The 25667-nt window shown below is 38.3% G+C and overlaps 1 protein-coding gene across 1 annotated transcript; it reads left to right on the top strand.

Annotated features, from left to right (window-relative positions):
* Positions 1-25667, top strand: LOC140932749 (protein PAT1 homolog 1-like). Its single transcript, XM_073382259.1, has 20 exons — positions 1-88; positions 206-314; positions 850-1040; positions 1455-1538; positions 4499-4588; positions 5780-5941; positions 7296-7556; positions 8903-9104; positions 9884-10251; positions 11297-11447; positions 12004-12101; positions 13093-13164; positions 13508-13575; positions 14632-14712; positions 16120-16204; positions 17989-18063; positions 18794-18940; positions 21414-21505; positions 22007-22156; positions 24713-25667. Exons 1-20 carry the CDS (start codon positions 50-52, stop codon positions 24747-24749), a joined length of 2562 nt encoding a protein of 853 aa, XP_073238360.1. The 5' UTR covers positions 1-49; the 3' UTR covers positions 24750-25667.

Genomic DNA, 25667 nt, shown 5'->3' with positions numbered 1-25667 from the left:
ATGAAATTCGATGAGACATGCGCATTAACTACATCTTCATCATGTCAACATGGCGGACCCGTTCATCGGTTTCGGTGAAGGGATTCCAGTACGTCTCCATTATTTTAATTGCACTCGTGGAGAAAAATAAGTTGTAATTTACAATCTTAAGTAATTCTGCAATATCATTTCACTTAAGAAGTGCTGTTTCAATCTTGTTTCTCAGGTCTTTGAGGACGAAGAACTTCATGAATTGGATCCGACGTTGACAAATCTCAAAGAAGGAGAAACTTACGACCAGTTAAATGACGACACATTTGGCTCAGGCGCTTTAGGTAAGAAAACACTTTATACAAGTTAAAGTGTATTTTTCCAAAGACGTTCTTGCTTATACACAGTGAGCAAAACCACGTGGTAAAATTGGGTAAATTTGCTCGCTGAAATAAGTGACACTGATACAAGCGCAAAGGGTAAACTGCGCAAAGAAGCTCGATAACCTAATTTACTTCTGTTAATTATCAGAAGGTTTGGATATTGTAAATGTAGGAACTACTTACATTGTATAAGATCTTTTTCGAGTAAAATGTTCTATTAAGTTAACAGGACCTGGCTTTGCACTGCAGCATTGTAGTAAAGCAGGAAGTTGGACCTCTGTTGTATCATGAAAATTTGGTCATATTTTATGAAGCATATTGGTTGTGTGTTTTATCAGCGAAGTGTCACTTAGCAAACCCTTAATGTTTAACCAATTTAGGACTAAACATTCTACAGTTCTTCTTTTTTGAAATGAAAAACATGTAAGCTTGGAACCTCCCTGCTGAAACACAAAGAACACAGCATTTATGGCTTCTTCCCATTTATTTTTTGTAGAGGATGACTGGGAACTTTCCCACAGGAAGTTGTCAGGTTTGCATTCAGAAGGGACACATGAAGCTAATTATGATGAGTGGCTTAAGAAGAAAGGGTTTGAACTCCAGTCAAGTGATCTTAGATTAACAACAACAAAGGAGTTGAAAAGAACGGGAAAGGAAGATCCTGAAGATGAATTGGACCGGGAAGAGGTAAAGTAGAGTAGTCAACACATCATCAGATTAAAACCTACAGTACTCTTCCAGCTACTCTTCAAGATTCATTTATATCACAGTGGTGGCTGACTGCATGAAGAAGACTTCCTGTACATGTATTTACAGGGAAATTATCTAAAACATATTTGCCTTGTAAAAGGAGAATTTAAAATAGACCAGGACTCAGTAAGGACATTACTCAGTCGACCTTTTCATTTGAAAGTTAACTAGAATAATCTTTACAGCTCGCAATACTTAAGGTTGCCTTGACATCTACCTCAAGTAGGTAGGAAAGAATGGCAAAGGATTAAAAATGGCTTAAGAAAGGTACTTGTATTAAGTTTAATGTAAGGCAGTTCATTTTAGCTGTTATGAAAACATTTACTTATAGAATCAATTCCTTCTAAATAGGAGATTCTTGAACAAAACTTGACCAAATTGGTTGATGATGATGATGCTGACTCCATACCCATCCCTAGAAGGTCCAAGCACAAGGTATTCTATTTTGTCTTATCTATTTAAATAGATATACTGAAGTTTCAATAAAGCTGGTTAAGCAGCAGCACAAAAGTCACATACCAACAGCTACAGCTGTATATACATTTGGCATTCTTTCTTTCTGTATAAATTACATGTATTTCCAATGAGTAGAACAAAGCTCTCCTTTTGACCACTCTGAAAAGCAACCAGCTCTACTCAGCTCTTGTTACCACCAGTATTCAAATGTGGAACTCCATTTGAACTGTGGCTGTATTTTTCTTCGTTTTTTTGGTTTTTGTAAGCAACCGCACAGTCAACACTTCAATAAGAGCATTTACATCTTGATCAAATTTAGGCCAACACATAACATAAAATGATGCTAATGGTTTGTTATTCTTGAATGTATCGAGTAAGAAAGAAACTAACCTACAAAAAAGATCGAATGACCCCGAATGTCCGTTCTTCCAGTTTTTACCTAAGGAAAAGAACACGAGGTACAATCTTAGAAATACGTCAGTTTCTGTCCCTAGAATCTACACTGACAGGTTGAAGAACGTTTTTAGTAACAGAATAATTTTTAGATATGATATGTAAATAGTTTTTTGAGTTTATATTGTGACTTAGGATATGTGTTTTTATCTTAAGAAATAAAGATTATTATTATTATTATTATTATTATTATTATTAACCTAAAATGTAATGGTAATTAAGGTGATTCCCTAGTAAAAGAACCTAACATAGATTGTACATGAAACTTGGTACACTGATGTAACAAGTCAAGAAGATGATAAAAAGGTAACAAAAAGTGGGGGTCACCGTGCTCGTTTTTACGTCACAATGCTGACAAATACGGCTATTTTGGACCCTTTAACAGAAACTGCGCGCAGCCCAAAACTAGACAAAAAGGAAAGATTTTTTCAATGATGCATGTGGTATCACACAGAATTTGACTTAAATGTATTGTTTATTCACTTACGTACCAGAAAAATGCCTTTATATGCCCTTGTTTTTATTTTATGCTCCAAAGTAGAATTAAATTGGACACGCGCTATTCGACCCGTGATAGATCAATCCGTACAGTTTAGTAAAATTGCCAAAAACTGAACATAGATTTGTGCCAATTTTTTTCTCACCGAAAAGAAGCACTGTCCTTATTAAAATCATGAAATAAAAAATGGGGGTCACCGTACTCGTTTTTGCGGTACAGCTGCAGAAAGTGCGCGCCAAATGCATTTTCCTTGATTTTTGAGAGAGGACTGGGGCGAGTTTCAAAATAAAATGTATGCGAAAGGGGGAGGAAAGTATTAAAAAATCCGTTTTTACAGAATTTACATCGAGATATCACATTTAGGACACAATGTGATAAAGAAAGCGTTTAAAAAAAAAATCAAAGTGAATAAGCACAAATTAAACATCCACTATCGTGGTTCTCCGTGAGGAAGTCGAACTCAGCAACACGGTTACTCCTTAAGTTATGCACATTCCCACCACATTGAGTCTCACCTCGGCAAGAAACAACTGCAAGCAAAAATTGCAATAGCGTTTCTCTTCCGTCAACTTCATTTTAAAGATGTTACTTCACATGCTATTTTTTACGGAGGCCATCTTGTTATGCGTGGTAAGAGATGCGCAGTGCAAAACCAGGGAATCACCTTAAAAGCATGTTCCTTTCTCATAACGTGTTTTAACATGTTAATCACATACCGTATTTACCCGTGTATAATGCGCACTTTTTTTCCCCGAAATCGACCTTCAAATTTACGATGTGTATTATACACGGATTCCATTGTTTGGTCAAGAAAACAAAAGAAGACAAAAGCTTTGCAGTAATTGGTGTTTAATAAACTCAGTAAAGTAGTTTAAAGACACTGAACACTTTACTTGAATCGAACGCAATACAGTAATGATACTCAAGGTACCAGCAGTGCTGTCATTAGAAATACCGGTAATGTTTATGAATTGCTGTTACACAATTTGTAAAACGTTTGACTTTTATTGAATAGAAAGGCGTGTAAATAAGTGCTCGGTGCGTGCGATATTTGTAGTTTGTTGTAAACATGTCATTAATGAATTCCCAGCTCTTGTTAATGAAATGGAAAAATGGAAGTTTTAATTCTTGGTGTTTATCTTGAAATCTTTTTTTTTAGAATAAAGTGGTCAAAAATTAGGGTGCGTATTATACACGGGCAAATATGGTAGTTCTTTACAAGGACCCATTTGTTGTCAATGCCTTATTATTTTCTTGCATAAATCATGTGACATCTACATGCTACATGCTACATGTGCATGCACTAAATTAAACAAATATCAGTAAGTGGGTCAAAAAATTGTTTTACTGACCAACACTACAGTATTCTGGAATAATCCATAAATGCATTCCAATTCTAGAATTCGAGGTCAATCAAAAACCCTTACCATTGAAGAATTATTATTGAATGAGGTTGAGGATAATGTGAAGAATTATGCAGATCAAGGAGAATGTTATCAGCCAAGCTGGACTATTAACAGCCTCCAAGATTTGCATAATTCTTCACGTCATATGAAAGCTGAATTCAATAATTGTTTTATTATTTTTTACTTCCTCATAGATTTTTTTCAAAACATTAGCCTTTTTCTCGGCACGGTTTCAGGATACAAACAGATGTTTTTCTTGCAGATGCTGCTCAAAAAGTAGATACTCTGTAACATCCATCAAGGAATATGTTTTGCATATTCTTGGGTTTCTTCCATTCAGTTTTAGTCAGAAATTCAGCCATGAACACCATTTTTAGTTTACATGGGAATTAATGCATTAACAGCTAGGTTGCTGTAGCTGGAAACAAGGTTGATTGATGGTTTTGAGGCAATATACCACTAAATCAATGGCATATTGCTCACATTTTCCTGCTGGTTCTGCAGAGTTAGCCAATCAGAAATGGCGAAATATTTTGAATGAATAGTAAATAATAATAATGATCTTTCCACTTGTACCTCAGGATATCAAGCATCCATCAGGTGTTAATCCAGTTTGGGATGGTACTTCACCTCTGTCAAGTCCTTCATCAACAACTTCAATACATGATCTGGTAAGGGCACTCTAAAACAATTTACAGTTTATTTATGTCCTTCATGTATGCTTTAAGAATCACAACAAATTACATCCCTTATCTTATTGTTTAGGTTTACACCATGTATTTAATAGGAAGCAAAATGTATCCAAGTTCACTTGGTTGTCTTACCCCAAGAGAACTTTTCAGGGGCAGCGTGCAAAGAAAGTCCTGTCCAATAGCCCGGGGCTAGTGGATTTTGCTATTGGGCTAGTGATTTGTGTTTTTAAGTTGCCCAACGCGTAAATGCTGTTTTTGGGGGAAATACAAATTACAGAAGGATTGTAATCAATCATGCCAATCAAGAAGGGTTTAGCTTGCCCAAATTGCAGGCTGTAAAACTGACTTTCTTCGCACCCTGAGGGACCTTTTTGGTGGGGGGAGGGGGGGGGGTCAGTAGGGTAGGGACGTTTTAGGTCAAACAGAATACAGTCAAACGGTTTACGGACACCTCATTAGTATGGACAGTTTCTATGGCAATTTCAGTGTCCTTATTAATGGGGTTTGACTGTATTTAATTCCCAGAAGTGGGACTTCACATTACATTGGTTTTTAAAAATTCTTATTAAAGTGAAAATGGATACTTTAATAAACCAAAAATTAATAATGTTAGGGACATAACAATCATGAGTCAGCTATTAACATTATACACCTGTACATGTACATGCTATAATAATTGAAGTAATAGTTAAAATGTTGTTGTTTTCATTGTTGTTATTGTTACATGTACTTTGCCTTTTTTTTCTAAATGCTTATCCCCCCTCTATAATAGCATCCATTTATGGGGGTACAAATGTATCAGTTACAGGACTGTTAATAAGGGTGACCTTTCACGAAGCCTTGATGTCTAAAAAAGGAAACTTTATTTGAGTGTCAATGTACTTAGCATGAAAGTACGAATTGAGGACACTATTTTTTACGTTTCCTACTGGAGACGGGACTGCCATTTTACGTGGTCATCCGAGCCACAGGAAGGTCTACCCATTTGCAGGGCAAACAAAGGCAGTACCTTCATTTCTCAGTTAGTTTAAGACCAGGGCTGAGTATTGGTCTGGCCCTGGGAATCAAACCCGTGACCTCCCGCTCTGCAGTCAAGCGTTCTACCGACTGAGCTAATCCTGCCGCGGTTCTTCAGTGCCATTCAGTAACATGTACTGCTGGTTTTTCTAGATATCGCCATCTTCAAACATCTGGGGATCACCCTCTAAACTTGATAAAGAAAATGCAAATAAAGGACCAGTCAATACTCGACAATCTCCACTGGCTGAATTACTGAAGGCAGAAACTGAGAGGAAACGTAGACTGAGGAGACCTTTCTCACCAGCATTTGAGGTAATGTGAGTGTGTTTTGGTCATTCTCTGGCCACAAAGAACCTCAATTGCTGAAAATGTCACTTTCTATATTCTGTTCCTGATACTTCCAAATTTCGGCCCTGCACAGAAGGCAAAATTTCAAGTTAATGTGCCCTCAATTTTTACCTTCTACTTTCCTGCTTCCTGTCTTTTTTTTATTTTTATTTTGCCCCTTTTTTTTCCTTTTCCTGGGCATTTACTATGCTTCACTTTGGAAAGAAAAGTTTTCATGAAAACCAGGAGAATTGTGAAATAATTTCACAATTCACAATTTATTATTTGAAAGGGGGAAGAGATAGGGTGGAGTGGAGCAAGACTCTCATTGGAATTTTCTGTTCGACCTTGCATGTTTTTTTTTTTTGGCATTTTGTCGCACCTGTTTAACTGAATTGTGCTCATTTGTGTATACATGTCGTTGGAAAAATGACTCATTCACAAATTAGGTGGCAAAGTTGTCTACGACCATTAAACTAATAAGACCACAACAGTTTACAAAGATAGTTATGTCCTGTAGAGTGGGCAGGTTAGAGCTTATGATCGGGCTAGTGAGTTCTTTCTTAACTTGCCCAATGGGAACGTAAAGTTCTGTTCCAAAGTGTTTTTAGTGCTGTAAGACACTGAAGCTTTGTAGTAAATTCATGTTGACCAAAAGCCATATTTCTTAACTGATGTGACAAAGGAAAATCTTGAAAAACAAGTATCACATGACGTTTCATGTCAGACTAGACATTGTGTGATCGGCAAAGTCTTTACTCAAAATACCTTAGAAGTAAGGCTCCTAAAGCTTTCATTAAATTATCTCTTGAATTAAGAAATATATGATTATTAACAAGTAAAGAAAGCAGGTAGTTAATTAATGGTGGTGGGTGCTTATGTAGTTAATTAATAAGTAATAAGAAATTATTAATCGTGGTCGAAAATAAAATTTGGGGGTTAGTCAAATGACTTTTGAGATAGTACAATGTATACCGTAAACTTCTGCTAATACCCCCTCAATTTGTCACAACATTCTGAAGTGAGTAAATTAAAAAAGTATTTTGATCAGCTCTGCTATGAAGTTTGTTTTGAAATGCTTTTTCTAGTCCAGTTATAAGCTCCCCTAATAGGTGTAAATTATAAGCCCCACCCACCCCCCCCCCAATTTATAAGCCCTCCTAAAGCCCCTTACGAAGTCATATACATGTAAGCCCGTGGCTTATAAGCACAAGTTTACAGTATGGTAGCTGCCAACTTTCTTTGCACCCTGAAGTGAGCACAAAGGATGAGGATCTGCAAGCCTAGGTTGGTTTTAGGTAGTTCAGGTGTGAATGGGTTAACGTTGCTTTCTTTGCAGGATGATGCCATAGTAACAGCCATACCACCCCCAGGGCTGATACCACCAAGCCGCTTCATGAAGAAACCACCCCCAGTAAATGCTATTAAGCTGGAGGACCTTGAAAAGGAACTCACTGGTGATAGCAGTACCGCTCCCCAGCAAGTGCCAGAAGGTCCAAAACAAACCCCTCGCAAGACAATGATTGGCCAGCCACCGCCTGGTATCCCCAGACCAATGATGACACCTCCTGGTTTGCCTTCTCCTGCATCTGCGAGGATGGTTAGTGTCTGCATTATAAAGTTCTTACGGTGTCACAGAATCATGACACAGTATCGTAATGTAAAATCATTGCAATCCACACAAACCAATCACAATAAGTAATGCATTGATTCCATTTAGATGTATCCCTTAAGGCTGAACAAGGCGAGGTGAAAATTAAAAAAAGATGTGCCCTTTCGAGCAAACAGTACTGTTCCTGAAGCGTACCTAGCCCAGTGTAGCCGTGCAGGCCCACTAACCCCTGTGTTTACTGACATTAGAGAGATTAATATTCACGTTTACGCCAAATGGCAGACGTGAATTTGTATCACATAACCTAAAACATAAGTTTTCCCCTGATTTTTCGTTTACTCTTTATTGCTTCTACACAAAAATAAGTAGTTTTATGTCAGTTTTAACGATAGGAATCATTCGGGACTGTTTTTATCTGGTTATTTTCTATTCTGAGAAATTCTCAACTTGAGACTGGCGTTTGCCGTTTGCAGTAAACGTGAATCGTAATCTCTCTGTTTACTTTGTCTTTACCTTGGAAAATATTGCATGCCCTTTAGGCAACTTGTAATTAAACCATGCCTGCCGGCTGGGTCCCTGTACCAGCCCTAGGCTATCAGACAGCACTTTTTTTATGCCTTACACAATAAATAAAACTATATTATTTTAGGCTTTTGGTTTCACCTTCTGACTGCCTAAGTAATGGGTGCAAGACTGTGAAGACCAGTTGTCACAAAGAAACCATGCAATTGAAAGGTTTTCAGTAATTATTAGTAAATAGATCTCAAAGACAAGAACAGTAGGCAGTGTTTATGTATGTATGAACTTGAATACTACAAAATACATACATACATTCCTGGCCCCAGTTGTTCAAACAGTGGATAATGCTATCCACTGAGTAGCAAAGGATAATAAATATATACTGAAACAAAGGATAATAAATGCTCAGTTAGGCAGGGATACTACAACAGGGGTAAGCCAATTACAGTAGTCCCAGAGTTAAAAAAATATGTGAAAAAAAAAGTAAAGCTGCATATGACAATTAAAAACAACAATGAAGATGGAGAGACACATTACATGTGAACGTTATAAGACAGACAGATGGTTTTCCAGGATCGTGGGCGGTAGTTATGTTAAGAGGCATCTACAGTACATGGTACTTATACATGATGGATTTGAATTGACTGATATGAAGGTTACATGAAAGTTGAACATCATTTGCTAACGTGTTCCAGATTTTGGTGGTTCTATTAAAAAAAGGTCTCTGAAAAGTGACGGTATTATATTGATCTAAAATACTCAGCACTGAGCAAGTCACCTAATTAGTAAATAGATATGTGTGTTATTGTTCACAGCATACTCCAGCAAGGCCCCCTCCGATGTTTCAGCAGAGACCGAGTCCTTCCAACCACAGTATTCCTGGGATGCCTGTTATGCCTGGAATGTCTAACATGCCTGGAATTCTTGGTCCTGGTCCAGGCCCAGGTCCTCATATGATGAGAACTCCAAGGACACCTTTTCCAAGGCCTCCATTTCCCATGATTCACTCAGACCCTGGTGGGTACAATTATTTTATAGTACATGATGTTATGCATGATTTTTTGAAGTAATTCCCAGTTGATTTCAGTTCTAATTACAAGGTTTTCCTTCGCTTTGTTAGGCTTACTTAAGAATAATAATAAAAATTATTATCCGATTTTAACATGTCCAGTTGGTACATCATTTGTGTGCTTCACATATAGATTGGACAATCCAACAGTATAAACACTTAAACCTCTTTTTTTGCAAGATTCAAATGTAAAATTGTTAAAATTAGTTCTGTGAGGGTAGCAAAAAAGACAAAATATGCCATCTAGGATTGCAATGCTGTCAGTTGTAATAGCAGAGCCAGGGTGGTGCAGTGGTGAGAGCACTCAACCTCCCACCAATGTGGCCTGGATTCAAATCCTGATGTGAACACTATACATGTATGTAGCTTGAGGTGCTCTGATTTGCCCCTTTCCTCAAAAACCACACTTCCAAATTCCAATTAGACCAGGAATCAGTAAGACAATGAGCCACCAAGTGGAAGTGCTACCTCTAAATCATTAATTTGTATTATTTATTTATTTAAAAAGTAGAATGTAAGTGTATATGTTACAGGTCAAAATTTAATTGAGGTTAAAGTTTTTTAACCCAGGTTGATTCTCGCTTTCCTTTGTCTCCTAGCCTTAATTATTCATGAATTAGGGCTAGGAGACAAAGGAAATTGAGAATCAAACAAGGTTAAAAAATTTTAACCTGAATGTAATTTTGACCTGTAACATTATACATTCAAACTTGTATTCTGTAACAAGGTCACCTGATGTTACAAAGAGGCATGCTGAACTTTCCAGTGAGTCCCCAGCACCCAAGATTTGCCAGTCCTCAGTTTCATAACAGAAGATTTCCAGACCCACGGCAGAATTTTCCTAGACAGCAGTATGATAACCGTTTCTTTAATGATAATCGCTCACCCAGACAGCAGGATAGAGGTGAACATCAACACCAGTTTACTGACTTGGAGAGGAAAATTCACAACATCTTAACAATGGCAGAAAGTGCCCCAAGAAAGGATGATCCATATGCTGGGCTCATGACTAGAAGAGAAAAGGAATGGTTGATCAAGATCCAGTTAATTCAACTCACTAGTAATGAACCTGAACTTGATGATTACTACTTCCAGGTACATATTGGTGGTTTTCATTGCCATGCCATCACCAATCAAAATCAAAACCATTCAATCAAAGTAAAAACTCTAGGAAATGGAGGACCAAAAGTCTTGCCAAGAATTTGATTTCTCTGATTTTTGATATGCAAGATACTCAGGAAAACAATTGTTTTACCCACATTTATAAAGCTTTGTATAAAGACACCAGGTTGGTGTCGCTTTGAGAGGCACAACCATGGCAGCCGAATACCAACAGAAACATCTGTCTTTATTAAATCATAACTTCTGCCATAATGCGTGAATTCATTGCTTGAGGAACTCATAAGGATTAATTAAAAGTGATATTTATTCAGAGACAAGTAACGTTCAGATAGCAAAATCTCAAACGATCGGTAACTTTTTCAACCTACATGATAGCTTTCTCAGCCGCCATCTAAATGCGACATAACGCAAAAGCTTGGAAATTCAAGCGTGCCCCCTTGCAAATCCAAGAACCTTTTTGACCAAAAACTGGTATAAACAATCATGTTTAGATGCTGTAATACCCCCCATGAAAGTAAACACACAAAAGAATAATTTTTTATTTGTAATTTTTTAGTTTGCGTTTTGGTGCTGTCTTGTAAGACAAGGTAGGGCCATTTGCTGGGACAAAACAAGGTGGTGCTTTAAATGGGTTGGCTGTATGGTAGGCTAGGGGGTTCCACAGTCCTCTTTTTACTCTTTGAAAAGGGCCCTGCACGGATGAGGGCAGTGGCTTGGAGAGTGAAGATTTTTTAGTCGAATAGTGCACAGCCTTATCTGCAAGAGGTCCTCAGTTCGATTCCCTGGTGTGAGCCCAAATCCTTGTTTACACTTTGTTCCTTTCCGTATAGCTTTAAGTAGCTTTAAATACCTGTAAAACTGAGCACTAAGGGAGATAGAAGGAGGGATAAAATGAGCACATTGTTGGCCTTAGCTTTGGCAGTTTAATGAGGATTGTTATAAGTTATAGACCTTACTTATTTATGTTCTAGTGACTAAAATACCAGTTTGTATTTACGTTGTTTTCAACTTTTGTCAGACGTACACAAGAAGAAAAGCTGCTAAAGAACGTGAGAAGCAGAGCGAGGGTGTTCAGTTGCGGCCCAATATTGAAGACAACAGGAAGAGTAATGAGACAACCAAGATGGCATTACCACAGTTTGAAAGGGAAAAGAAGACCTACACCCCAAGTGAGTGCAAATTATTTACCAGTGCTCGCATTTTCCAATTATCTTTTCTTAATGAAACCTTAGAGGTCTTGTAATCTCCTACAATGGGAATTGACAAGGCCAATACGATTATTGTAAGGGTTGTGACATAACAGATGGTGGTTTCAGTATAGCTGCAGCGATACTGAAATACCGTAGGCTTCTGCCTTTAAGCTCCCCCCCCCCCTCCCCACTTATAAGCTCCCACAGTAATAGACCCATCTACCTGTAAACAAAATAATACACCCGATTATAAGCCCCCCCGGGTATAAGACCCCCTCTAACTTGTATTGAAATGAACTCGTTTTTTTAATGACGTTCAAGTTTCGTAGCTTGAAGAGCGAGTAAATTGGAAAGTATTTTGATCAGCACTGCTATGTAACTCGATTTGAAATGCTTTTTTTTAGTCCAGTTATAAGCTCCCCAAATACAAGCCTCCCCCCCATTTATAAGTACTCCTAAAACCCATTACGAAGTTGTACACCAAGCGAAAGGTTACGGTAAGTCAATGTGCATGTAATTGTTTTCTTTTTCACAGCGCATTACCAAGGAACTCTGGGAAAAGTGTCTTCATCATCTGTACAGCATCCAAGACAAATGGTGGATTTAATGCACATCACTAAAACACCTGAACAGGTACTACTACTGCCTGGGCTACTGACTCAGTGTTACCTTTGTTGGATTAACTGCAGAATACCCGGCCTTTTTGAAGCTATACCCCTAATAACAGTGGCTACGTGGCTATGCGGCTACGGGGCTGGTCATTAGCTGTAACCTGATTAGGATTTCATATGTTTCCCAATTCTTTCTATCTTTCTACCGCTTGAAAATAAGTTCCAGGTATTGGCCTAAAATATTTCAAACGAGCGCAGTATTTCCCGCTAATTGTAAATAGTAATAGAAAGTTAACCGCGTAGCCACTTAGGGTTAGAGTTACTGTTAGGTTTAGCTGCAAAATAATAATATTTTTAATTATTCATTAAAAATATTTCGCCATTTCTAATTGGCTGAAAATCCCCAGCTAATTCTTCATAACCAACCGGCACTGACCAAGTATTGAAGGTGGTAGCAATATACCATCGATTCGGTGGTATATTGACTTGGAAATGAGGTTGATCAGTTATATATTTGCCTAGAAACAAGGCTGTATGGGCAACTGAACAGACTATTGATCAACCTCGTTTCCAGGCGTGGCCGCCTAGCTGTTTATTCCCGAGTGAGCTAAAAGAAATGGTGTTCACTGCTATCCGAAGTTAGTATGATGAGCAAGAATATTTCTAGCTGTTGATAAATGATAGTATCTCAACGATCATTGCCGTAAATGTCAGCAAAACTACTGCAGACGATAGCAGATGTTTGAATAGTGAATGCTAGCTAAAATAATTATGAAAACTAAACTGAATTAACTTACAACTTTGCTGAACATCTCAGTGGCGGATCCAGACGTTCAGATAAGAGGCGGAGAAGAGGGGGGGGGGGGGGGTCTTTTTTCGTTCCCTCCGACCCTCAGTTTGGTCTAAAAATAAGGTGGGGTCCCGCTCTCCCCCCCCCCCCCCCCCCCCTACTCCGAGCGAGCCCCTCCCCTGGATCCGCCAGTGCATCTGAATGGTTACTTTACTCCTTCTAGGAGAAACATGGAAGTTCAACACCTATGAAGGAAACAAAACGACGTGGACAGCTGTTGCTCACTATAGAAAAGGTACTGTGTGATAGGGACACTGTGGCTAAGATTTTATTCTAAGATTTGTTATTGTCTTTAACGAACAATAAATTGACCTTTCCACCCTTTTTTTTCTACTTTGACATGGACAAGTGAGGGAAAATCCGTCAATTCCGCTGGAAAGAGCACCTTCAACATTAGTACGATTTCCAAATTTAAAAGTGATTTGTTGAAAACTAACGAAGCTATAGCTCCTCAGAGTCGCGAAATTTTACAGTTTTGCGTGGTGGAGGGCACAAACTTGCCTGTAGTTGTACTCTTTACATGGTTTTTGACTGATTGTTCGGAACTCTCAAACTGTGACTTTCACTCTCGTTTTCAGGGTTATGATCATCTGTTGAATGTCGAAAGTTTAGACAAAAAGTTAATCCATCTCGAGGAAGAGGAAAGGTGTGTATGTTGTCAAAAAAGATGTACGTTCGATTTCTTTACCCACTTAGTTCCCGTTCACACGTATCCGTTTTTGTTTGAAAGTGGAGATTTTTTTTCTCCGCTTTTCTCCTCACGTTGCGTTTTTGAATCGTTTTTTCCCGTCCAAGCGAAAATGCAGTACTTACTGAAAGCGGTACCTTCTTGGATTGGAGCATGGGCATTTCGTCTCATCTCGTGTGCGGGGTAGGATCGTGGATCCAACACCGCGACGTATTCGTTTTTCCTGCATCCACACGAGTCCAGCAAACGGCGTTTTCGAAAATTTCGGCTCTGGAGAGTGATTTGAAAAGATGCGTTTCCGGACACGGGTGGACGATAGGCCAGACCAGAGGGAAAAAATCTCCATTTTCAAACACAAACAGATACGTGCGGTGTGGACAGGGACTTAAACATTTCAGAACTCTTAAAGGAGCTGTGTCACGAATTCAAACGGAGGGAACTGCCACCAAATTGACTGAAACATAAAAATAACCACTCAAAATATAAAACGAAGGACGTATAAATAACAGCAAATACAGAAGGAAGCACGGATGGACAAACTTGAAGAAGAAGATTGAAACAGATTGCATTCGGTGGTTTTCGAAAACTTGTTAGGCTAACTGTTTTTCAAAGTTCCTTTTTGTTGTTTGTAAGGACTGAGATAATGCTTGGGAGACATATTTGTTTGACACAAAGCTGTGATTTTGTCATTCACAAGTAATTTTTTCAAGTTTCGTAGCGAATAAGGACCCATAACTGGTATCAACTGGCGTTATGAACAAGATAAACTGTGACACAGCTCCTTTAAGAACTCGTTTAGTGTAGGAAAAGTGTTGGGTTTTGAGGGGAGGGGAAAACCGGTGTACTTGGAGAAAACTTCTGGGAGCATCTGCGGCCTTGTGGAGGGCACCACTCTTGGTCCCCCAACCGACACTAATAATATTAGTTTCAACAAAGTGCCCGCTTGTATGTTAAGACGTTTTATTTTTGTATGTGCGTGATCTGATATTTTTTGTTTGTTTGTTTGTTTTTCAGAAATGAACTTTTGAAAACTAGACAACTTGCTGTTACAAAGCTATTCAATCTCTTAAAACTTTCTACAGATGACACTGCAAAGTATGTTCACCTACTGCGTTCTCATTTCTTGTTCACTTTACTATTTTTTAATGGAACGATTTTCGTCTTACCTTGACATGAAAACGCGCGAACAAAACAGAAACAACAAACGAACGGAAATAGAGAGATTTGATTGGTTTATCGAACGGATACAAACGCGTGTGGTTTTTTGGTTGGTTAAGCGAACGCGCTGGTGAAAAACCTTCCCCTATAACTTTCTAGAAATCAACCGATACTTCACTTTGACGTCATAAACACGATTGGCCAATCGAACGATGCCTTCTCCATATTAGGGTTTTCTTTGGCGGGAAAACGAAGAGGCCCTGTTTTGATTTTTTTTATCCACTGGCTGATAAAACAAATAAGGAACACTTACCAAACCATTTTTCAAGGTCATACGAAAATCGCGCTAACCAATTGAGTTCCCTAATGCCCAAAAAACGTCCACGTTCTGCTTCGGTATGACTGACCATGGCAGGATTAGTTCGGTAGGAAGAGTGCTGGCCTGCAGAGCGGGAGGTCGCGGGTTCTATTCCCGTGACCAGACCAATATACTCAGGGTCTTAAAATAACTGAGGAGGAAGATCCTACGTTTTTCTTGTCATGTTACAGTTACCGGGATAATCCCGACGTGGAGGCCTGGGTAAAGGGCTCAAATGCAGGCCTTACCTTTTACCCCTTGTTTGAAGGGGCTTTTTCACGAATGTTTTCAAAATTCAGATAATACATGCAAGAACTACCACCAGATAGAGAGCAACATAAAAAAAAAACATCTCAAAGTAATTAAAGGACATTTAAATAACACAGCAAATACGAAATAAGGCATAGATTAGCAAACTCGAAGAGGATTAAAACGGATTGCAATTTTGGTTTTGATACATGTAACTTTTTGGGCTAACTTTTTTTCAAAGTTCATTTGTGTCGTTTGTTACATATGGTGTGGAGACAAATTTGTGTAACTAAGTGTTTTTTTTTTTGGCCATTTGCACTTTTTTTGGGGGGGGGGGGGGGGCTAACTTTATGTTCCCTAGCAAAAAACGACGCGTAATTGGCAATATTGACAAATTAATCTAGACAGCCTTGACACAACTCCTTTAAGATTCTGTTCTCCCGCAATCAATTAATAATGAAGGGTGGAGAGAGGTTTTAATCCCTTCTGACAAATTGATGCAGGAGTCAATTTAACAAAACTTTTACAAGTGTAATTTACAAGTGTAGCTATTGTTTTAGAGTCTGAAAACAATAGCTACACTTGTAAATTAAACGTGTTAGAGTTTTAGGTCACTTTACATGTAGGTGTGTATTTTTAAAAACACAGTCAAAACATGTTGACGCGTTGTTCTTGTTTTTATCTTGCCGCGGAATTCCCAGAACTTTGGAAATGTATTGTGTATTCTTCTTTTTCAGGTGTGATGATGAATTCTTTGTACAGTTTCTATTGGTTCTTAAAGGAAAGCGTCTTCTCAGTAGATGTCTACCAGTCTTTAACACGGTAGGCAGATAAAGTTAACTTCGCCATTAAATGTTTTAAACTAATCATTATGCTCCTTCTTTCTGCTTCGTGAATTTGTCATTGTCATCAGCAAGTGACTGATCGCCTTTCTGAGCCATAAAAAGAGTCATGGTAGAGCAATTTTCATGTATTTGGTTAAAAAGTAAGTTGATGGTGATTTTTACAGTTTTCGGATAAAGCTGAGCTGAAATTTTAACTAAGTATTCTCAGTCATCATTTTCATAATTGGAACTGTAATAGAAAAATATCAAATGATTCTATTGAAGGGAAAACAAAGCGTGATTGGTTCTTGGTCATTTTTTGACACAGGAATGTAACTTGAAAAAGCTGGCCCAATTGTTTTAATATGCATTCCGTTTTCATGCCTACCTTTGAACGTCAATGACGTAATTTATAGTTGAGATACATAAATCATTTTAGTGTTTTCTTTGATTCCAAACTGTTTTTCAGCTTTTTTGTAGTACCAAAAATTTTAGGGTGACAAAACTCCTTTAAAACCGTCGAAGAAAAGGTTCTTGGTTTGACTCGTAGATCACGATGGATGTTTCCACTTTCCTGTTAGTCTCCTTTAACTCATGATTTCCACTAGCCACTCGTTCCCATTTATACAGTATTAGAATGGTCGGTTGTGTTAAGAGCTTGTATTCCTTTTTACATGTAACCCTCTTGAAGCAAAATGAATTAACCGTTTGACGTAACGATTTACCGAAAAGAATTCACGAAAACGCCCAAATGTCCTTGGACCTCTCCGTTTCTTTCTTTGTTTGGCGTCGTCTTACCGACCCAAAGTTTTAACATTTTCAAAAAACAAGTATGGGTAAAACTTCTTTTTAACTCTAATTAATTCTTTTACTGTGAAACTCACAACACCGTAAATACCAGAAATATTTATGAAATGTTGTTGTGTTGCAAGAAATAAGCCAATAAGGCGCGAGATTCGAGTGAGATTACTAAACCGCAAACAGCAACGGTAATAAGTTTGTGGTTTTGAGGTTTGCTTGCGTATCCTGAACTTTGATGTGATTGGCCAGTACACAATCAACATTCCTGAAATTTTTCAGGTGTTCACGGTTTTCTGAGGTGGACAGGAATCTGAAAAATGGGCATTGTTACAGCTTTTCGTAGCATGGTTCAGGCTGTGTATCCTTATTGATTTTTTGCAATGCGATGTTGTTTCCAGGCTCCACAACAATACCGGACCCCAATTCGTTTTGTTTTGTTTTTTTTTTGTACTTTTTTTTATCCGACCGAGCTTAAATCAGGAAATGCATTCGAAGCTAAACGAAAAAAAAGTGCAGTTGATGAGGTTTCATTTGAACGGTCACACCGCTCAATTTTGTCCTCAGATTCGAAAGTTAGAACTACATACCAAATGAAGAGTGCTTTGTGAGAGTACTACTTGGATCGTTACATTACATGGCTTTGCAGTCTGCAGATTTACAAGTTACATGTCACTACTGAGCAAGAGGGGCGCAGTGGTGAGAGCACTCACCTCCCACCAATGTGGCCCGAGTTCAAATCCTGGCGTCGACGCCATATGTGGGTTGAGTTTGTTGTTGATTCTCTCCCTTAACCCAAGAGGTTTCTCTCCGGGTACCCCAGTTTCCCCCTCTCCTTAAAACCATCACTTTCTTATTTTTTAGTATTGTATTGTATTTTATTGTATTATGTAATGTATTGTGTGGTATTGTATTGTACTGTACTGTACTGTATTGTATTGTATTTATAATAGTATTGTATTCATTTTTTGCTGTTATTTTCAGACGCAGATAGAAGCCGTGTTGATGGCCATTACCAGGAATATCGTGACACTTATTAAGAAAGACCCCAATGAAGAGGTTTATCTATACATTAAAATTTTTCGTTGTTGCGATGAATAGTGCACAGTGTGGCCAAGTGGTCAGCGCATCGGATTCGCAATCCGGCGTTCCTGGGTTCAAGGCCCGCTCTGACCACTTGCTGGGTTTGTTCACTGACGTCCCGAGCTTAAGTCCTCGGCCAGGCTCGTGAATAGCTTTCCGTTTGGTTTTTAATCCTGTTATGTTCTATATTTGAGCAGAGTGTAGGGGCGGACGGAGGATTTTGTGATAGAGGGGACTTAGAGATATAGTATACAGTGGCAATATGGGCGCGATAGCACCCATCAGGACTGCGAACGGCACACTTTTCTAGGGAGCGCATGCTCCTCTGGGAAAATTTTTGAGATTGAAGCTCTCTGAGATGCAACCTAGTGCATTCTGGACGCTTAAATCTTTAAGTTTGTTGGTTTGAAGCTAGTTTATAAGGGCGGTTGATTGGAAAAACGTTCGATAAATTTTCTTATTAACAATGTTTGTTAAAGAAAATATATTTAAGTAACAAAGCTCGAAGTACCATCCGACACACGTTTACAAAAGAAAAAAATATTCCCTGGCAGAAAGGGGGGGGGGGGGGGGGCCCTGGGCCCACCCCTACATCTGCTCTTGGAGTGCCTGTTAACTAGCTGGATAAGCTCACTGCACTTCCACTATAAACAAGCCTGTTTGAACGAATAGTTGTTTACTGAAATGTTTTGTCATTCCACTGCAGACCCTACATCATCTTATGGTTCCTTTGACTCGAGTGTCAGAGCTTGTCTCATCGTCCGTTGTGGTTCACTGTCTCAAGGACGTTGTCTTTGCACAACCCATCGCCAATACGCAAGCATCACCTCTCCGTGTACTTTTGGTTAATCAGGTACTGGTATGACCAAGCTAAGACACTCTAGACTTTCTTTTTATCGAAGGTTTCCTTCGTGAAGTAAAGCTCCTTGTTGGAGTCCGCAGTTCTACTCTCCAGTTTGCTATTGCGCATGAGCGGCACGTATGTAGCCAGAGGCCGATTTGATAAAACTTAAAAGTGTAATTTACATGTGTGACCCGACTAACCATTGTTTGAGAGTCTGAAAACAATAGCTACACTAGTAGATTACACTTGTAATATCATAGGTGACGAATTACTCCTTAATTTTGGCGCGAAATTTCAGCGATTATACTACTACATGAGAAATTTCTGCAATCTGATTGGCTTAGAGCAGTGGTATTTCAGCTTAATTTGAAATACCTACATGTAAAAATTACAAAAACTCTTGCGGGTAGTAGTATAAACAAATAATAGCATGATTCATACTTGATATTTGGTATAAATACCACTCGTGATATTTTAAAATTGTCTCAAATTTCACTCGCCTAACGGCTCGTGAAATTACGTATAACAATTTTGAAATATCACTCGTGGTATTTATGCCAAATATCACTACAAATTATGCTATTACCTATACTATTTTGTAATTTCACGTGTGAAATTACAAAATTGCCATGGCAACCTTCTGTACGTCTCAGTGTCAAGATGGCGACGAAGTTTTTAAAATGCCGTGAATGAAGATGCACAAAAAGACGCTTTAGAAAACCTGAACACACAAGAGAACATCAAGAAGGACTCTAACAGGTATTTTGCCGAAAAAGTCTGAAAAATTCTGAACTTTACAAGCCAAATTTAAGGTCTAAACATTTGAGAGAGTGGAGTTCTCGATCGATATGATCCAGGATAAACATGTCAAAAATCCAAGATTGCTAACGTAATTCGTCACCCATGATATTAATAGGTAATCAAATGGTATACTCGTGAAATAGGTCAATTGCACGATGGCGTCATTGTACTACAACTACCAGAATCCTTGAGTTTTCTGTTTTCTTGTGCAAATTAAGGCTATTGTTCTTTAATCCTCAGCGGGATTGAAAAATTTAAATAAGAAAGCAACACCGAAATGAATTCTGGTAGTTGTAGTCAAATATCGTCATCGTGCAATTGTCCTATTAGGGAATAATTTCACTTGCCTTTAAGGATTTGGACAAAACGCGCGTGAAATTATTCCCTAATTTCACTCGTCACCATTTGATTACACATACTATATGTGAATTGACCCCCATCATTTGTTTGGACTACCACCAAGAATTAACGGCATGCATCAACATAGAACGTCTACCGCTTTCTACCGCGTGGAAAACGTACGCAGAGCACAGTATTACGGCAAGAACGTTTTGACCTTCGATGTTTCTCACCCGCACTCCCTTCCCTTTGGTTATTACTAGCAAAAAGACATCATCAGCGATTTCGTTGTCATTTGAGCTCTTTTTGAGTTTACTTGGGATACCTGTGGAATGGCCAGGCCCCAGTTGTTCAAAAGGTGAATAAAGCTATGGAAATTACAGTGACTAGTAAATTTGCACTTAATCAAGTGTTCAAGGACTGAAGATTATCAAGAGAAAGAGACATGAGAATTATTATAATAATCATCAAAGTGAAAGTGCTTTGTCAAAAACAAATTCTCTCAACGAACCTTTTCAGGAAATGCGTGAAGATCAGTTTGGGAATTTGTATCCGGATATTGACGCTTAAAGGGTTAAATTAGTACTAGAACTCTTAGAGTCTGTTTACAACGAGAGAGGGTTACCCTTGTGCTAGGGTTACCCTAGCAAGCGGGTTAAAGTTAGCTCTTGTTTACAAGCAGAGATAGGGTTACCCCTATCACCGGGGTCAACTTTACCAGCTTTGCTGACGTGTATCGTCATGCGTGACATTCTTTGTAACGACCCAAAATTTGAAATAATCTAGAAGTTCTCTATGGAAAACGTGTTAAATTCACGAACAAAAGGGGAAAATATTTCATTGTAGACAGAAATAACCCTTTATTTTTCATATGTTTATAATTAAGCTCAGGAATTGGATAATACAGTTCAAATTGGCACCATTACTGGTCACGCATGAAAGTTGACCCGGGTAGGCGAGTTAACTGTCTTGCTAGAGTAACCCTAGCACTCAGGTAGGGTTATCCAAGTGCTAGGGTAACCCTACCTGCTTCGTAAACACGTTGTGTGAAAAAAGAAGAAATATGCGAAAAATATGCTAGGGTAACTCCAGCACCTGGGTTACCCTCCCTCCTTGTAAACAGGGCCTTACTTGTGTCCTCCGTAATGTTTTTGTTTGAGCTAACTGTCCTTTAGAATTAGCTATATCCAGCAAATTACCTTGCACAAATTTGATTGACTGCCAGATGATTGGTGGTCATCTTTTTACTGCATATAGTAAACAGTTAAGAAATAGTCAATCCCTCAGAGCGTTATCGTTTTCATTGAAATAAGTGCACTTTTTGTGATCCTTGTATTTTCAGTTTGGTTTGGGACTTTTAAGCTTGTTACTGGGAAGAGCGGCCATTGTCTCCAACAGCCTAACTGAATCAGAAGATGAAATAAGGAAGTCATGGTAAGAATCTATATTGAATTTCAGTTTTACGATAAATGATTATGTTGGATTAAAATGTAATGATCAGTCAGAAGAAAACACAGATACCCAACACGTACACAAACTTGCTCTTTTCCTCTTTTCCCTGCCAGCACCAGTGGGAATAACATCACCCCTACCACCACCACCACCACTATTACTACCACCACCATTTCTACTACCATTACCACTACCATTACCACTACCATCACCATTACCATTAACACTACAACCACCATAACCATTATAACCTCCTATACCACCACCGCTACCACCACCATTGCTACTTTTAACACCACTACCGTAAATCACCACTATTGCCACTATCATCAACACTACCACTTTCACTACCATTACCACTACCACCACCATTACCACTACCAACACCACCTTCAATATCATTACCACGCCCACCAACCTTACCACCAATACTATCTTCACTACTCGCAACCTCTTTCTTATTTGTATTTCCTTGATTTTAAGGTTAAATATTGTTTCGCGAGTTGCTATTGAATTTCAAGATGTCCCTGTAAAGCAGTTAGGAAGAAACCTCGAAGCAGCTGACCGATTAGTGGCTTTGTTGTCCAGCTGCACTGATCTCCAGACCAAAGCACTACTACAGGAACACTTAAGGTTTGCCATTAACCAAGTCTCTGTTACTTTTCTTGTACCATAGCAGAAAGGAGGAATTTGGTGTCTAAAATTGATGGGCAGTTTCGTGAGGCCTTCCTCCAAGTTCCTATCTATAATGCGGCCAAGTGCAGAACCTTTCATATGAAAATGAGTTTCATTTGATTAAAAATAGGTGATTTGCTTGGTGACATCTTTAGACTACTGCTACCAGAATCCTTCAGTGTTTTTGCTTTCTTGGGCAAATTAGGGATTTTGTTATTTAAGCCTTCTTGGGATTAAAAATTTTGACTGCGAAAGGAAATCGAAATGGATTCTGGTAGTTGTGGGAAAAAAAGCCATCTTGCAAATAACCTTTTTAAAACCTGTTTTCGTAGTAAAGACGTCGCTCTTTTTTTTTTTTGAAACGAGGCTTGGGGCGACTCGGATTCGGAAATGGTCTATTGCCTTGTAAGCTGAGTGGGATAGGTGAGATTCCGTTCTGAATTTTCATAATGTTCCTCTTAATGCAAGAACGTTTATGACAATTCATTTTTTTTTCCAACAACACTTTATTTCATATTTACATACAAAGGAGAAATTACAACAAAAAAAAGTAGCAAACTTACAATTTACAAAAGTTATTGAAAATTACAATTTAGAATTATCTTTACCCTTATACATGAAAAATCAGTAACTCTTTTATTCCTTTATTTTTTTAACATAACATAGGAAGGTAACTGACGAAAACTATATTTGCTAATTTATTAATTATTGCACATCTATACGCACACGTATCCACAATGGCTTTAAAAAAAACGAACAAACAAACAAACAGACAGAAAACTTAAACAGGACAGTTAAAGTATTAAATCTTTTAATCTACTCTGACGATTCATTTTCATTTGTTTAATCTTAAACTTTGCTAGCAAGGCATGGTTTCACGCGCGAGGCAAATGCAAATGAAGATGGCCATGTTGTGACAAGGAATCTTAAAATAGGGTTCTAAAGCTGCGAAAGAGGGCGGCTAGGGTTATTCTATCTTCCAAAAATGATTCGCCATCTGTACGGTTTGTCAATAATTTAAATTGGATTCCTTTTTATGAAGAAACGTTTTCAAACTTATTCCAGGTACTTTACCCAATTTTTTATAGGGACATGTTATTGTTAATAATCAAGTTAGTACTTGAAATACTAGATATATTAAATAGAAACTTTGTTTGTTCTAAGTATATACGTGAGACAGCGGGTGGAAAGTCCTCTTTAGTTAGATCTTGTAAGCGGAATAATTTGCCTTTAGAAATTAGACGTCGGGATTCTCTTCCTGCTTGTAAGAAGATTTCAAGGAATTTATTTTTAAAAAAAAACAGCTTAGCTTAAACTATTTTCACATTTAGCTCGATTTATTGTTTTTATTTGTATTTTTATAAATTTTTTCATTTATATACATTCAGTTTTTAGATATAGGTAATTTTAATAAATTAATTAATTCAAGGGCCACAAGTTTAATAGCTAGTGTTTACACCTAATTGCAATAACGTTGTCATAGAAAAAAGCAAAAAGGAAAAAGTAAAAAGCAGAAAACCAAATAGGAATTAATTAGACATGTGATTTACATTTGCGTATTTTAATAATTTAACAATTATTTAAGAAGTCTTTCACAATAACAAGAAATAATTCTGTAATTCCGCGCTGTAAGATTCCGCACATGAAACACCGATGTGTGTAACAAAAGGGTCCTGACAAACGAGGCTTGGTTTGTGGCGCGGGAGAGGAACTGGCGGAGGAACGCCTCACCCTCTCCGCGATGGAAAGTCCTGCCTACACCCCTGATTTGTTGCTTGAAAATTGTGATCTGATAGTGTTGTACACTACAAACCATACGCAGACTGGCTTTTCTATTTAGCATTAAACGAAGAGACGCGTCGCGTTCCTGGAATTTACCCCAGACTATATTTATTGAAAAAAAATGGAGCCATTTTTTCTTCAGTAGTTATCCGAGGTACGTTTGTAATTAGAGCACCTTTGAAATCCGCTAGATGAATCAGCCTCAAATGGCATTAGAATGACACCAAGAAACTGATGCAAATGATTTGGCTTTCATATTACGTGTTTAATATTCAGCTATAAGCGTGTGTGTTGTGAATGTTGCAAGCAATGATAATTTAATGCTAATTAATTCCTATTTGGCTTTTTGCTTTTTTCTATGGCAACCTTATTGCAATTAGGTGTACTTCACTAAATAAAGTGTTTTGTTTCTTACTTACTTAATAACGTACACATGTACAACGCAATCACAAGGAAGGTAAGATGCGCAGCTGCTGCCCAAGGGTTTTTACTGAGCCGTGGTGGCATGGAACCGATGAAACCTGTGTTTTTTGTTTTGTTTTGCTTTGTTTTTTTTACCTTGCGTTTGCGTTTTCCCTGTTCACACTTGTGAATTATGTAAGGGAAAGAAAACGAAAAATTTTCCGTTTCTTGCGTTTGGTCAGTTCACACCTGTATCTCCACGCGTTTCCTTTTGTACTTGTGTCGCTCGTGTGAGCCAAGCATAATTGTCAGTAATTTTGTTTTCTTTAGGTTGGCTGCCTCTGCCAAGTTAGAGATTACCGCGTAGAGTACTCTTCTGAGCTCAGTGAGCTGGAGCTTCAGGGTCCAAAAAGATTTGACTGTTCAAGAAGCTATGGCTCAGTTAGCTACAGCCAAGGAGAAGCCCGTCATGAGTTATTAGAAATGCTTTGCTATTTTTCCTGTTTGTTTTTTGTTTTGCTAAGCTAAGAATTGTAAATATCACTCATTTTTGTTACACTTGTACTTTAAAAGGGGCTTATACTTGAACAAGTGGACTCCCTCTGCTACGAGGTCTGCTTAGAAGTCGGGTCATAGAGAAATTTTCATGTTTTGCTGTAGCCTGCGTAGCTGGCGGAATTCGTTTTGTGCGTGTGACAGTTTTTGTGGCGAAGCCGCAGTTCTAATGCGAAGGCGCGACCAAGTGTCTCTTCTCCATCCTTTATACTGCTTCGGTGCTCCTCTGCCAAGACTTTGCTACGGCATAAATTATGATCTCGCCCGGTACGCAGGCTAGTTTCGCTGTGCAGGTTGCATTGATGCTCACGCTATGTTTATTTCCCCTTCGATGCCATCATCGGTAACCGAGCCTTAAGTCATGGTAAATGAAGTAAATGGTTATTAAGTTACTATAACGCAAAAAAACAAACAAACAAACAAACAAATGTTTTATATAGTCTTAAAAAGAACGGAGCTCAGGTTAACGTTGAATTTACGTTAGGAGGCGTGAAAAGGACTAGGGTCACTCATGATAGACGTATCAGTTGTGAAAGAGAGTTGATTATAGTTTGTATTGAAATTTTCCGGAATTTTGGCTGGCCGTTGTGATTGTGTAGTGGTAAGGGAGGAAGGTTAGCCTGGTTAGATTATTTATTTTGTGAATTTCTTTGAAGCACTTTCAATAGACATTCAGTTCCGTGACCTACTCCAGTGAACACGCACATTAAAAACAAGGTCGAGCGTTGAA

Source organism: Porites lutea, chromosome 4, assembly GCF_958299795.1.
Source record: "Porites lutea chromosome 4, jaPorLute2.1, whole genome shotgun sequence".
Lineage (NCBI taxonomy): Eukaryota > Metazoa > Cnidaria > Anthozoa > Scleractinia > Poritidae > Porites > Porites lutea.
The sequence above is the reverse complement of the archived record's forward strand: the minus strand, read 5'-3'. Positions and strand labels throughout refer to the sequence as shown.